The sequence below is a fragment of the Cervus elaphus genome, chromosome 20 (genome assembly GCF_910594005.1).
Source record: "Cervus elaphus chromosome 20, mCerEla1.1, whole genome shotgun sequence".
NCBI classification, from domain to species: domain Eukaryota; kingdom Metazoa; phylum Chordata; class Mammalia; order Artiodactyla; family Cervidae; genus Cervus; species Cervus elaphus.
Genome location: NC_057834.1, coordinates 114494798 through 114510457, shown reverse-complemented (window position 1 = coordinate 114510457; position 15660 = coordinate 114494798). Strand labels below are relative to the sequence as shown.

Genomic DNA, 15660 nt, shown 5'->3' with positions numbered 1-15660 from the left:
GTTTAGTTTTACTACCCTTTGCCATTTTTCTGGCAACTTCATAATTCCATCTTCTCAAAACTTTATCTCTTTGAGTAAGGAACTGTTCCAGGTGCCTTTTATGCTCTTCTGGGGAATTAAAATTTTTTCCATTAAGAAAGTTTTGTAAAGACCGAAATAAATAGAAATTCAAAGGTGCAATATCTGATGAATACGGCAGGTGAAGCAGAACTTCCCAGCCAAGCTGTAACAGTTTTTGCCTTGCTCAGTTGTGTCCAACTCTTTGTGACCCCATGGACTGCAGCATGCCAGGCTTCCCTGTCCTTCACCATCTCCCAGAGCTTGCTCAAACTTCTGCCCATTGAGTTGGTGATGCCATTCAACCATCTTGTCCTCTGTTGTCCCCTTCTCCTCTTGCTTTCAATCTTTCCCAGCATCAGGTTCTTTTCTAATGAGTTGGCTCTTCACATCAGGTGGCCAAAGTGTTGGAGCTTTAGCTTCAGCATCAGTCCTTCCAGTGAATATTCAGGATTGATTTCCTTTAGGATTGACTGGTTGGATGATCTCCTTGCAGTCCAAGGGACTTTCAAGAGTCTTCTCCAACACCACACTTCAAAAGCATCAATTCTTCAGCACTCAGCCTTCTTTATGGTTCAACTCTCACATCCATACGTGACTATTGGAGAAACCATGACTCTGACTATACGGACCTTTGTTGGCAAAGTGAGGTCTCTGCTTTTTAATAATGCTGTCTAGGTTTGTCATAGCTTTTCTCCCAAGGAATAAGTGTCCTTGCTCCTAGTTTTTGCCTAGTCATCAAAGAAACATTCACTCTTATGTTGTCCTGATGGAAGATTATGTGTTTTGTGTTGACTAATTCTGGATGTTTTTCATTGAGTGCCACTTTGATTTGGTCCAAATGGGAACAGTACTTGTTGGAATTCATTGTTTGGTTTTCTGGAAGTAGTAGAAGATTCCCTTCCATTCCCACTATATACACAATATCACTTTCTTTGGATGAAAACCATCTTTGGTGTGGTTAATGGTCCATTTCTCTTGCCCCATGATCTCTTCCATTCCATATTATTGTACAGTATTCACTTTTCATCACCCGTCACAATTTGTTTTAAAACCATAACGTTTTATGTTTTAAGTAGAGAATCACACACAGAAGTACAGTCAAGAAAGTTTTCATTTACCTTATGTGGAACCCAAACATTAAAGTGATTAACATTACCAAGCTGGTGCAAATGATTTTCAAGGCTTTATTTGGATGTTTTGAATATGTTGGTTTATCTCCTGTGTGGTATTAACATTTATTGGTCTCAGTTAATGCCTCGTTTTGATTGACATCAGCTTCACCTGATCTACCCGACTGTGGAGCACCATCCAGCGAGAAAGCCCCAGCTCGAAACTTCACCGACCACTTCTGATATGATTGATCAGTCATAGCACCTTCTCTGTATACTGCACAAATCTTTTTTTGCATTTCAGTTGTGTTTTTATCTTTCTTGAAATAATAAAGCATAGTATGCCAAAAATGTTACTTTTTTCCTTCCATCTTCAATGTTAGAATGTCTACACAAAAATTCACCAATCTTGATGTTTTTCTAAAGTGCACTCTGATACGACAGCTGTCACAATACAGTTTAGCAAAATTGTTTTAAATGAGGTTAAAGACAACTAAGTGCTACTAGAACCATCTTAGGGAAAAAACTGAAAAAACTTTTTGGCTCACTATTTTGGCAAGGAGTGTGTGTATTGGAGACAGATAAAAGGTCTCAAAGAGAAAAGGAGCATGAGACATTGAAGAAATGTATATTCAAGTAGTGTTCCAGCACAAAGCATAGCACATAATAGATGCTCAGTAAATATTAGTGGAAGGGAGGATAGGGCTGAAAATTAGCCTGTGTAATCACTGTTACTAGATATTTTATAATAAAAGGATCAACTCCAAGCCTTAAAAACTTAAATAATTACTGATGAAGCATTTATCATGTGCGAGACAGTATTTTAAATGTGTTATCTATGTTAATTTATTTAATCTTTAGGTATGTACTTTATTACTCAGTTTTGCAGATGAAAATTAAGTCACAGGTAAATTGAATACTGGACTTCCCAGGTGGCTCAGTGGTAAAGAATCGGCTTGCCACTGCAGGAGACGCAGGAGATGTGGTTTCAGTCCTTGGGTCAGACAGATCCCCTGGAGAAGGAAATGGCAACCCACTCCAGTATTCTTGCCTTGGAAATTCCATGGATATTGGAGGCTGGCGGGCTACAGTCTACGGGATCAAAAAGAGTCGGACACAACTGAACAACAGCATGCACGCAGGCACAAATTGAATAACTTCCCTAAGGTCAAGTAGTTAGTAAGGTCAAGTGGAATTAGAAACCAGGATTAGAAGTTGGATGGTCTAGTCCTAGAATTCATGTTCTTGTCCATTATGCTGTAATTCTTAACTATTGCTTAAAGTATAAATAATACTTATCTCAAATTTACATTCCGGGGCTTCCATAATATAATGCCTGTCACTACAGCTGTGTCCTGCTGTTACCCATGTAAATAAATCTTTGTTCCGATTTCACTGATTCCTCAATAATTGCCCATTCCTAGTATGTCTCTCCCTGTTTGAAATTTCACTGGTGCATGTTCCCGTGTAGAAGACTATTACAATTTTATCCATCCTTCCAGACCCAGCTGAGATCCATAAATAATGCCTTCCTTGACCATCTAGACTGATCAGCTGGTCCATTTCTTGAACTTTTGTAGTACTTACTCTGTAATACTTACCTGTTAATTTTGACAGATTAACCGTTTAGTTTCTTGCGCTGTGTTGTTATTAAAATTGTTTTGATTACTATTTAAATTTTCTCATTTAGCACTGTTTATCATTAAGTAAATGATAAGATTCTTGATGTTAGGGATCGTATCTGAGACTTCAGTTGATCCCAGTACCCTGCATACAGTAGATGCACTGTAAATATGTTGATCTGATTGTTTCTGTGTCTTAGCTATTGTAAGTAATGCTGCAATGAACATGGAGGTGCAGACTCTCTTCCAGCTAGCAATTTTATTTTCTTTGGAAGTATACCTGGCGATGAAATTACTGGATTATATGGTGGTTATAGTTTTAATTTCTTAAGGAGCTTCCATACTTTCTGTAGTGTCTGTCATCAGTTTGCATTTCCACCAATAGTACACAAGGATTCTCTCTTCTCCACATTCTCACCAACACTTATTATTTGTTTTCATTTTTGATGATAGCCATTCTGACAGGTGTGATGATATCTTTGTGGTTTTGATTTGCATTTCCCTGATGATTGGTGATGTTGAGCAGTTTTTCATGTACCTGTTGGCCATCTTATGTCTTCTTTGGAAAAATATCTTTTCAGATCCTCTGCCCACTTTTAAATGCGGTTGTTTATTTTTTTGATGTTGAGTTATATGAGTTCTTTGTACAATTTTGGATATTTACCCCTTGGTGGATATATCATTTGCAAGACCTTCTCCCATTCAATAGGCAGCCTTTTTGTTTTGTTGATAGTTTCTTTTGCTGGGCAAAGTCTTTTTAGTTTGATGTAGTTCCATTTGTTTATTTTCACTTTTGTTTCTCTTGGCTAAAGAGCCATATCCAAAGGAATATTGTTAAGGCTGATGTCAAAGAGCATATTACCTATGTTTTCTTTTAGTTTTATGGTTTCAGGTCTTACATTCAAGTGTTTTTATCTATTTTGAGTTTATTTTTGTATATGGTATGAGAAAGTAGTCCAGTTTGATTCTTTTGCATGTAGTTGTCCAACACCATTTATTGAAGAGCTGTCTTTTCCCCATCCCCTTTGTTATAGGTTAACTGCCCATACAAGTGTGGGTTTTTTTCTGAGTTCTGTGTTCTGTTCCATTGATCTATGTGTCTGTTTTGTGTGAGTACTATACTGTTATAATTACTGTAGCTTTGTAGTATAGTTTGGCATCACAGAGTATATTATGGGGTGGTTTTTAATTAGTGATCTAATCAATCACCTTATTAGTAATTGGTTTGTTCATATTTTCTATTTTTTATGATTTCATGTTGGTAGGATGTATGTGGCTCGGACTTTATTCATTTATTATGAGTTGTCCAATTTATTAGAATATACTTATTCATAGTAGTCTGTTATGATCCTTTGTATTTCTGTTTTATCAGTTGTAATATCTATAAATTATATTTTAATAATTGGGAGTATAATAAAATTTGATCTTTTTTCTAGATTTAAATAAGTCTCTTGAGTGGTGTTTTCTCACCGATGGAGAATTACTTCCAAGCAGAAGCTTACAACCTGGACAAGGTGTTAGATGAATTTGAACAAAACGAAGGTGAGAATTTAGTTTGGTGACACTATTTGAATGTGTTTATGATATAGAAAATGTGGGATTATAGGAGGATGCAGTACTAAAACAGAGAAAGTTGGGTCCAATGCTTTATTGATGATAGTATTATATATTAATATTCAGAGGAAGAACTAACATTTTTTTAGCCCTAACTATGTGCCAGATACTAAGCTCACCCATGACCCTAGGCTAACTCCTGATTCATGTAAATTTGAAACTTATTATTTTGGGATTTTATTAGATGTATGTAGTTGGGCTTTATAAACATGAAGTGGAAAGTGTATTGTCCTTTCAGTTCAGATCATTTATACAAGTATCTTCTCACTCTCTTCTCTAGTTTCTTCCCTGCTTGTATCACAGTTTTTTTGTCATCTACACAAATGTTACACTTAATCATGTGAATACTGTCTCTAGAATACCACTGACTCTCATTAACAAATTTATAGTTCTTTACCTTGGTCTCTTTGCAACTTCTGTAGGTTCTAGTTGAATATTTTCTATATATTTGATGTGCAAAATATTCCTGTTGAGTAAGTAAAAGTTGTCGCTTTAGTTGAAATATAGTGTTTGCTTACCAAAAATAACTCCTTTAAAAGGAGAATGATTTCAGAAGCCAGATTTTTTGCAACTACGCTCATCATTTGTTTTGAACTTTTTCTTTTTTTTAATTTTTGGTTGCTCTGGGTCTTCATTGCTGTGTGTGGGCTTTCTTTATTTGCGACGAACAGAGGCTACTCTTCACTGCAGTGGCTTCTCTTGAGGAGCGCAGGCTCTAGGCACGTGAGCTTCAGTAGTTTCAGCATGCAGGCTCTGTAGTTATGGTGCATGGGCCCAGCCTCTCTGCAGCATGTGGAATGCTTCTGGACCAGGAATTGAATTCATGCTCCCCGCATTGGCAAGCAGACTCCCATCTACTGTACCACCAGGGAAGTCCTGTTTTGACCTGTTTTTTAAAAATCTCAGTTGTTGTTGTTTAGTCATTCAGTCGTGTCTGACTCTTTGTGACCCCATGGACTGTAGCATGCCAGGCTTCCCTGTCCTTCACTGTCTCTCGGAGTTTGCTCAAATTCATGTCCATTATGTTGGTGATGCCATCCAACCATCTCATCCTCTGTCACCCCATTCTCTGCTTGCCCACAGTCTTTCCCAGCATCAGGGTCTTTTCCAATGAGTTGGCTCTTTGCATCAGGTAGCCAAAGTATTGGAGCTTCAGCTTTGGTGTCAGTGAATATTCAAGGTTGATTTTCTTTAGGATTGACTGGTTTTATCTCCTTGCTGTCCAAGGGACTTTCAAGAGTCTTCCCCAGCATCACAATTCAAAAGCATCAATTCTTCAGTGATCAGCCTTCTTTATGGTCCAACTTTCACATCCATACATGACTACTGGAAAAACAGATAGCTCTGACTATCTGTACCTTTGTCAGGAAAGTTATATCTCTGCTTTTTAGGTGTTAAACGCTGTCTAGGTTTGTCATAGCTTTTCTTCCAAGGAACAAGTGTCTTTTTCATGGCCGCACTGCACCATGGCTGCAGTGATTTTAGAACCCAAGAAAATAAAGTCTGCCCTTGTTTCTATTTTTTCCCCATCTATTTGCCATAAAGTGATGGGACTGGGTGCCATGACCTTAGTTTTTTGAATGTTGAGTTTTAAGCCAGCTTTTTTACTCTTCTCTTTTACCCTTATCGAGAAGCTCTTTAGTTCCTTTTCACTTTCTTGTCATTAGAGTGATATCATCTGCATATGTGAGGTTATTGCTCTTTCTCCTAGGAATCTTGATTCCAGCTTGTGATTCATTCAGCCTGGCATTTTGCATGATGTGCTCTGCATAGACGTTAAATAAGCTGGGTGACAATGTACAGACTTGATGTACTCCTTTCCCGATTTTGAACCAGTCCTTTGTTCTGTATCTGAATTAACTGCTGCTTCTTGACCCACATCCAGTTATCTCAGGAGGCAGGTAAAGTGGGTCTGGTATTCCCATCTCTTTAAGAATTTTCTACAGTTTGTTGTAATCCACACAAAGACTTTGTGTAGTCAGTGAAGCAGAAGTAGATGCTTTTTTGGAATTCTCTTGCTTTCTCTGTGATCCAGTGGATGTTGGCAATTTGAACTCTGGTTTTTCTGCTTTTTCTAAACACAGCTCTATATCTGGAATTTCTTGATTCATATACTGCTGAAGCCTACCTTGAAGGATTTTGAGCATTACCTTTCTATTTCTAGTATGTGAAATGAGTGCAGTTGTACGGTAGTTTGAACATTCTTTGGCATTGCTGTTCTTTGGGATTGGAATGAAAACTGACCTTTTCCAGTCCTGTGGCCACTGCTGAGTTTTCCAAGTTTGCTGACATATTGAGTGCAGCACTTTATAGCATCATCTTTTAGGATTTTAAGTAGCTCTGTTAAATTTCATCACCTCACTAGCTTTGCTCATAGTTATACTTCTTAAGACCCATTTGACTTCACACTCCAGGATGTCTGGCTCTAGATGAGTGACCCCACCATCATGATTATTCCAATCATTATGATCTTTTTTGTATAGTTCTTCTGTGTATTCTTGCCACCTCTTAATCTCTTAAAAGAAGTACAAGTTACCAAATCTCAAGTCTCTGCCAGCACACATTTGGGGAACTCAGGATTTAACATTTAGCAGTCAGAGCATATTCCCATTCTGCATGCAATCTGAATTTTTTTGGGCTTTTGCAATCTGTCCTTTCTAGCTTCTTTTCACTAATTCTTTTTTCACCTCAAACTGATTTACTTAATTGCTGTTTCAGATTCTTGTGCTTGGGGCTATACTTTTCCTTTTTTCTCTTTTATATATGTCCTGTTTCCAAGTTTATGTAAAATTATCTTTGAAGCCCAGCACACATCCTCCTGCTTCCATGAATGCAAGTTTGCTGCATCAGCCTGTAAAATAGCTTCGTACTAAATTTATTTTCTACTACTACATAGTAGTTTTCAAACACTTAATCTGTCATATACTGCTAGTTAGATATTCATGTTTGCTTTATCTATTTCTTGTTTTTCCAGCTATATTATGTACTTTTTGGAGGCCAGAGCTATCATTTAATCTCATATTCCTCAACCTCAATGCTTTTACTGTGGTATCACTTAGCATATTTTTACTGTGTACCTACTACATATTTATCAGCATGTTTTTATTGTGTACCTATTACATATCAAGTGTTCTGTAAAGCTAGGGCTAACACTGATGGGAAGAAATGGTTTCTGCCTGAAAATGTCAGGTAAATCATTACATTTCAGTGTAATAAATGCTTTGATAGAGATATGAACAAAGTGCTAAGGAAACCTTAAAGATTAATGTTGCTGCTGAGAGGAAGGGGCTTCCCTGAGAGCAAATTGTATCAATGTAATTTCAGGGCTGTGACTATCAGATTTACTCTAGGAAGAAAGCAGGAGAGGCAATCATTGCAGAGTGCTTGGTTTCTTACTTCTCTAATTAGACATACACATAGCACATAACTTGGGAAAGTAGCTATCATAGTTATGATCTATTAAAAAATAAACATTGAATGAAATTTTGATTATTGATAGAGTATTAAAAACATTGATTTCATATGGCAAATGCATAATTTCTGCCAAATTTCCTCAGTATAATTATGAACCTAAGAAATAATGTATTGTAACATAGTTATAAGCAGAATTTCACATACTGTAGAAACTTTTAAACTTGTTGCAGACAAATTTCAAATATATACAAAAGTAAATAGACTAGTATAATAAATTCCTGTATACTCATTACACAACTTTAGTAGTGATTGACATGCTGCCATTTTTCATTTATATATCTTCATTTATTCCTCACTCCCTGCTTCATTGTTGTTGTTTTTTTTTTTCTTTACAGATTTTTAAAGGTAAAATTTATACATTAAATGTATAGATCTTAAATGTACAGTTTTGACCAAGAGATATATCTGTATAACCCACATCTTAGTCATGATGTAGATTATATAACTTTCTGTCTCCACAGAAAATTTGTTTCCTTTCCACTCAATTACTATATCCTCATCACTGTTCTGATTTGTTTTTCACTTTAGATTAGCCCCTACCCCATACTGTGCTTAGCCTATGCAAGGCCTACCTGATTACTGTACTCCCCTGCTCAGCTCAAAGGACAGCCCGCCAATCGCTTTAATTATGTTAACTAGATTGAGGTAGAATTCTTTCATTGTTTGAAATGTTCTGAGGTATTACCATTTGGTGATATATAACTCAGGGAACTGTCTTAAATGTTTTCTCTTATCCTTAGCTAAAAATCAGAAACTTCATATCCTGGGAATATTCTGTTTTCACATATCCTAGGTAACCAATTTTACTTTCAGAGAATATTTGCAAGTGTATTTCAATAACTTAGTCCTAACCTTATCAGTGTTACCAACAAACTTACTGTAATTATTTATTTTTTCAGATGAAACCGTTTCTCCTATTTTATTGGATACAAAGTGGAATAAGATTCTAGATCCCCCTTCTCATCAGCTGTCATTTAACTCTGCACTGACCAGTGTGAATGAACCTACAATTTCTGAGTCACAGCCGCAACTGAAAGTCTTCTCTCTGGCTCATTCAGCTCCTCCTAACACAGAGGGAGAGGACCACTGTGCTAATGGACAAGACTGTAGTCTGAATCCAGAGATCAACACAATGTGGATTGATGAAAATGCAGTCACAGAAGACCAGTTAATTAAGAGGAACTGTAATCGAGATGATCAATGCAGTACTGTCGAAGTGGGAGAGAAGAAATGTGGAAACCTAGCTTGTCTGCCAGATGAGAAGAACGTTCTTGTTGTAGCTGTCATGCATAACTGTGATAAAAGGACATTACAAAGCAATCTGCAGGATTGTAATAATTATAATAGTCAGTCCCTCAAGAATGCTTTTAGCTGTTCACTGGATAATGAAAACAGACAAACTGATCAGTTTAGTTTTAGTATAAATGGGTCCACTGAAAAAGATATGAACTCAGAGAAACAAATGGATCCATTGAATAGACCAAATGCAGAGGGGGATTCTGATAAGTATATATGTACTACTTCTGATAATCTAGCCAGTGTTTGTTCCCCTTCACAGCTACAGGATGATGAAAATATAGATAGAGATCCCTCCATGTCTGTGATTACAAGCTTAACACTAGATTCAGTAATCTCATCCCAGCGAACAGAGGAAGGTCCTGCTATAAAGCAAGAGGACTGTACCCCAGATAAGGTTCTCACTGGCAAAACCAGCTCTCCTAGGACAGACCTGGGGAGTCCAAACTCCTTTTCTCACTCAAGTGAGGAGATTTTGATGAAAAAAGAACCAGCAGAGGAGAGGACAGCCGAAGAATCCACCCAGCCTGCTTCACCTTTACTTCTCAAAGCTGACTTGCCTAATGGGTCTGGTAGGGATGATAACTCTGAACAGGTTTCAGCTTGTCTTGTGCCCAGTGAAGTTAGAGCTGATGACAAGGAAGGTTGTAAACATGAAGAAATTCTTGGCACTAAAGAACTTCTTAATATGACAGAGCATTTCTCTGAATCTCAGGAGATGACTAACTGGAAATTGACTCAACCAAACAAGATGAATGACAGCCAAGTAAAAAAAGAAAATGAGAAGTTCCTGCAGGTGAATCAGCCTGAAGACACCTGTGATGACAGTGGAGAGTGTGATAGAATGGCTGAAGCAGGTCTAGATTTAGAAGGAACTTACATGAATGAAAGTGAAGGATGTGATTTCTCCACTGTTAGGGATACACCAGCAGCAAGTTCACTGTCTAATTGTTGTGATTCCTATGGAATGCAGAGCCCGGCTGTTTGTTTTGTTCCAAAGACTCTACCCTCCAAAGAAGATTCCGTAACAGAAGAAAAGGAAATAGAGGAGAGCAAGTCGGAATGCTACTCAAATATTTATGAACAGAGAGGAAATGAAGCCACAGAAGGGAGTGGACTACTTTTAAACAGCACTGGTGACCTAACGAAGAAAAACTATTTACACAATTTCTGTAGCCAGGTTCCATCAGTGCTTGGGCAATCTTCACCCAAGATAGTAGCAAACCTGCAGTCTATCAGTGTTCCCTTTGGTGGTGCAAGACCCAAGCAACCTTCTAATCTTAAACTTCAAATTCCAAAGCCATTATCAGACCATTTGCAAAATGACCTTCCTGCGAACAGTGGAAATACCACAAAAAACAAAAATGATGTTCTTGGGAAAGCAAAATTAGGGGAAAACTCAGCAACCAATGTATGCAATGCCTCTTCGGGAAACATCTCTATTGCTGATACAAATGGGGACCATTTAGAAAGTTATGAATCTGGGATATCCAGTAGACCGTGCCTTGCATTAGCTCCAGAAAGCCCAGATAATGATCTCAGAGCTGGTCAGTTTGGAATTTCTGCTAGAAAGCCATTTACCACTCTGGGGGAAGTGGCTCCAGTGTGGGTACCAGATTCTCAGGCTCCAAACTGCATGAAATGTGAAGCCAGGTTTACATTCACCAAAAGGAGGCATCATTGCAGAGCATGTGGGAAGGTAAGCTGTGTGTGTCAGGAATCTGGCATGTGCATTTTACAACGCTCAATTAAAACTTAATAAAGGTAATATAAGGGAGCATGCTTAAGGCTGAGATGAGATTACAAATAGCTTTTGAATATACAGTTCTAGTAAATTTCCAAATGAAAAATGGCCTCGCTGATTCTTAGTGTTTATATAATTTTCTTGTTGTTGTGAAGATTTAAGCCAAATCAATTTTCATAAAGAGATGAGAACTGCAGAAGTGGTAACTTTGATTTCTATATTGATACTTTGCTTAATGGAATAGCTTGAAACGAGGAAGTTATTCTTTTGAATAAGATTTTAAGAAATTTAAGAAATGTTTATAATTGACTTTGTATTTTTTAATTCTTGAGTAAATTGAATGTTATACTTAGAATCCATCCCAGTTTTTACTATAGAATTTTTGCCATTGTACTATACATTCTGGAACTTTCTGTACACATATTTTTGTCTTTCCCCCCTATATAACTTTGACTCAAAAGACTTGAAAGCTGTTGATCCTTGTGACAATGTAATAAGGGTAATTGATATTCCTTAGTTCTCCCAAAATTCTGTTAGCTAGTGACACATCAATATACTAGTGTTTCTTTAAGCAAGAACTATAAACAAGGAGGAAATAGGGTTTTGTATTTTTTAAAGGAATGTAAGGTTTGGTGTCAGGTCTGGATTTGAACCTCAGCTTTATTACTATTAACTGTATAACTTTATTAAGCTTTGTGTGCATGCTGAGTTGCTTCAGTTGTGTCTGACTCTGTGCGACCCTGTGGACTGTAGCCTGCCAGGCTCCTCCGTCCATGGGATTCTCCAGGCAAGAATACTGGAGTGTGTTGCCATTTCCTTCTCCAGGAGAATCTTTCCAACCAGGGATCAAACCCATGTCTCTTATATCTCCTGTATTGGCAGGCAGGTTCTTTACCACTAGTGCCATGTGCCAAGTTTGTCATAAGAAAACAAACCAAAAGATAACTTTCATTGGGCTGCTCTGAAGATTAAATGAAATTACATGTAATAGTAAGTGCTCAGTAAATGACCTCTGTTTCTCTTCTTGCCTGATTTACTGGTCTGTCTTAATTAGATTGCCATCAACTTCAAGGGACAGACTATCTTGCTCTCAGTGACTCAAACAAAAATAACATTTATTTCCCATAACAAGAAGACTGAAAATAGAGACTTTGCTGTGTCTGGGTGTAGAGTCAGGGTTACTGAAGTTCTCTTGGTCTTCCCTTCATGGTCTCAATATAATGTGGCACAGCTTTAAGCACCAAGTCCAACCTGACGACTTCCTAAGTACAGAGAAGCTGGTCAGTGGCAAAAAAGCCCATCTCTCTTGCCACCCTCTCATCAGGGAGGAAAGAACCCCCAGCAGCTTCTTTCACTTTATTGGCCACTTCTAGACCACAGGTCCAGTTTAGACCAATGACTGACAGCAGGGAACAGAAGTGCCAGGATTGGCAAAGGTCAGTCGTGACTCACCCCCTGGGGCTGAGCCGGTATGGCAGCATTAGCTCCAGAAAGCTCAGATAATGAAAAGGATATCAAAAAATACAAAATCCTATTTCCTCCTTGTTCTCGCTTTAAAAAACCTAGTATATTGATGTGTTACTAGCTAACAGAATTTTGAGAGAACTAAGGGATATCAATTATCCTTATAACATCACAAGGATCAATAGCCTTCAACTCTTTTTTGAGTCATAGTTATATGGGGGGGAAGACAAAAATATGTGTACAGAAAGTTCCAGAATGTCTAGTACAATGGCAAAGGAAAAGGGGAAGAATGGTTCTTGGGTGGACATTCAACAAGGGCTACTATAAAGTCATAGAACAAATGAACCAAATAATGGGGAGCAGAAAGTTGTTAAAATTGTGACTAGTCTGTTAGTCTCTGATTATTAAAATTTGAAGAAAATAATGTGTCTAACTCCTAAATATTTTGCAGTCTGAAGTAAACCTGTGGTCAGTAGCCTGAACAATTAGTTTTTTGTTAGGGGATTAGAGGCATCATTTTTTTTTTGTTTCTGTTCTATGTTTTGCTTACTGTGTGTAACACTTTGTGAAAATTTTGCTTTCTTAAGCAAATAATAAAAATGCTTTTGTTCCAGGCCAGCATATTCAGATGTAATGACGAAATAGGTAACTTAGGTGGATTCAGAAAGAAAATGGTGGCATAAAAATGCACATAAACTGAAAAATTACATGGAATTTTTGCTGAGTAGAATTTGTAGAATTTATAAATTTATCATTCATATGGACTATGGATTCATATTCCGTATTTTTTTCTTTCCATCTCCATTTTCCTCAGGGATATTCTGAGGATTGTTGAGATAATGTCTGTGAAAATCCTTGAGCGTCTCAGAAGAAAGGGGCTTATAAATGTGGGTATAGTTTTTCTAGACAGTAAATTAATCAAATGATACTTGGAAGATAGCTGGAAAAATACCCTAAGCAATGTGATTTTGTAAAATAGTGTTTACTGTTGAAAAAAGAAATTTAGTTTGTACCATTCTAATATTTCTACTATCCAGTAATTTCTAATACTTTTAAAACTTAATATCTATAGGCAATAAATTTACCTTATTGTAACAAGCATATATTAAGCATCTACTATATGAAAGTTTCTGGGCTAAGTGCTAGAGATTTGAAGACAGAATGTATGACCTCATAGAGCTTATAATCAGAAGGATTGATTTCAGTGAGTGAGGAGTATCTGGATTTCCTGTAGTTTTGTAAAAATCCTAAAAAAAAAAAAATAGTGAACTGCTGATCTGAGTAGAAAATTGAACCTTCCCATACAATTTATAATACAGTATTTTAAGAGCCAGTTATGTATGTTTTATATTCATTCTCATTTAATCCCTATCACCTTGTAGAATGGGTGGTTAATTTTTTTCTACTCGACAGATCCAGAATTAGAGTCTCAGAGAGGTCAAGGAAGATATCCAAGGTCACGTGGCTTGAAAGTGCTAGAGCCACCTTTGGAGGAAAAGCTAGGACTCTTTCCTTCCGTCGTAACTGCTTCTCCTAGCATGTCTCCTCATTTATAATAGCAGTATGAACAAAATGCTTTAGGAACAGTAAGAAAGGGGAGCTTAATTTTTCCAAGAATGGAAGAAGGAGTCAGGAAAATTGTAATGTAAAAAGCAGCCATTTGGGCCTTCTCTGGTGGTCCAGTGGTTAAGACTCCTCTCTGTTTCTGCTGCAGGGATCTTGGGTTCCGTCCCTGGTGGAGGAACTAAGATCCCTTGTGCTAATCCCGCATGCTGCCCGGTGAGCATACTGCCCCCCACCCCGCTTCTGCCCCCTGCTAAAAGATAAAATGACTATTTGGAGAAGGAGATAAGAAAGTGGATATAATTTATGGATCAAAATTCTAAAGTACGTGAAGAGACTGGGATCACAGCAGAGCACAGGTGGAGAATTAGCAATAGGAAAAGGGAAATCGTTTTACAGAAGAATGGGCTATGATAAAAATATACTTGAATATAGAAGGAGCTAATAGAAAATTGTGGGAAATTATTTAGCAAAGCTTAGGGCATATATTCAGCTCTTGATGAGTAGTATTACAGATGTTGTTATATTTATCTTGATATATTATCATTAAGAATATAATTATATTGAATTTAGGAAGGTATTAAAATATTGCAGTTTATTTCTATATTGTTATAGTGGACATCAAAACACCTGGATTCCATTCTTGTCTTCATTGTTAATTGGAAAACTATGTCATGCTCTAAAATGCTTAGCAAATGGGTTTTGTTTTATGATTTCACACAATATTAATTCATATAATTGTTCCATATAGCAGCATAATCTCTACTTCTCCTGTATGATAAGTGATAAATTACAGAATAGAAAGAATACAGAAGAGAGTTTCCTGCTGGTCCAGTGCTTAGGACTTGGGGCTTTCACTGCTGTGGCCCCAGGTTCAATCCCTGGTTGGGAAACTAAGATCCTGAGAGCTGTGCAGTGAGACCAAAAAAAAAAAGAGTATGGAGAATTCCTTCCCTGAAAAGTGCCCTCTAAGTTCAAATGATCATTGTTATTAGGTACCTATATTTATTTCCTATGGGAAACACTGAATCTAGTAGATCATGGTTATTCATCCTCTGTCATGTTCCATTTGCCATAAATATTTTGACCCCTTTTTATTTGATTATTTGACTTGAAAGGCCTGAAGGAAGCTATTGAATTTAAGAGTACAGGAAAGAGTTTTTTGAAAGTGGAAAAGAATTTCTAAAAGCCACTACAATATTGTAAAGTGATTAGCCTCCAACTAATAAAAATAAATGAAAAAAAAATAAATAAAAATAAAAACAACTTTTGTTCTTAAAAAAAAAAGAAGAAAGTTTTTTATCTTTTATTTGGTCATTCACAAGGTTTTATCACACTTTATCCATTACCATCAGTTATGTGGCTGGTTGTTACTTACAAGATGCCAACTGCTTAATGACTATTCTATCTACTGAAATAGACATGAAAATAGCCTTTAAAAGTTCTTGAACTGATCCTCACAATGTAGATACTGTGTATTTATTTAGGACAGTATGCAAGATGAGAATAACATTTTTTTTAACCCTTCTACTCTGTGCTAGGTTTATCTGGTCTAAACTAACACAGTTCTCTGAGATACAGTTAAAGGGGAGAAAAGTGCCTCAGAAAGTAGAGTTTATAAACAAGAGTGCATGGATTTTAACACAGGTTTATTCAGTTCCAAAGCCCCTTGCTCTTTTTATCACACTGGACATAGTAGCAAAATTTATCTGTA

General features: G+C 37.0%; 1 protein-coding gene across 3 annotated transcripts in view; it reads left to right on the top strand.

Moving 5' to 3' along the window:
- The window catches only part of ZFYVE9 (zinc finger FYVE-type containing 9), a 176329-nt gene that overhangs the window by 75562 nt on the left and 85107 nt on the right, over positions 1 to 15660 (top strand). For all 3 annotated transcript variants that reach the window (XM_043878351.1, XM_043878349.1, XM_043878350.1), the window contains 2 exons: positions 4228 to 4333; positions 8779 to 10874. In XM_043878351.1, the coding sequence (XP_043734286.1) occupies positions 4264 to 4333; positions 8779 to 10874 (2166 nt within the window). In that variant the 5' untranslated portion in view covers positions 4228 to 4263. The remainder of the gene's footprint in view (positions 1 to 4227; positions 4334 to 8778; positions 10875 to 15660) is intronic.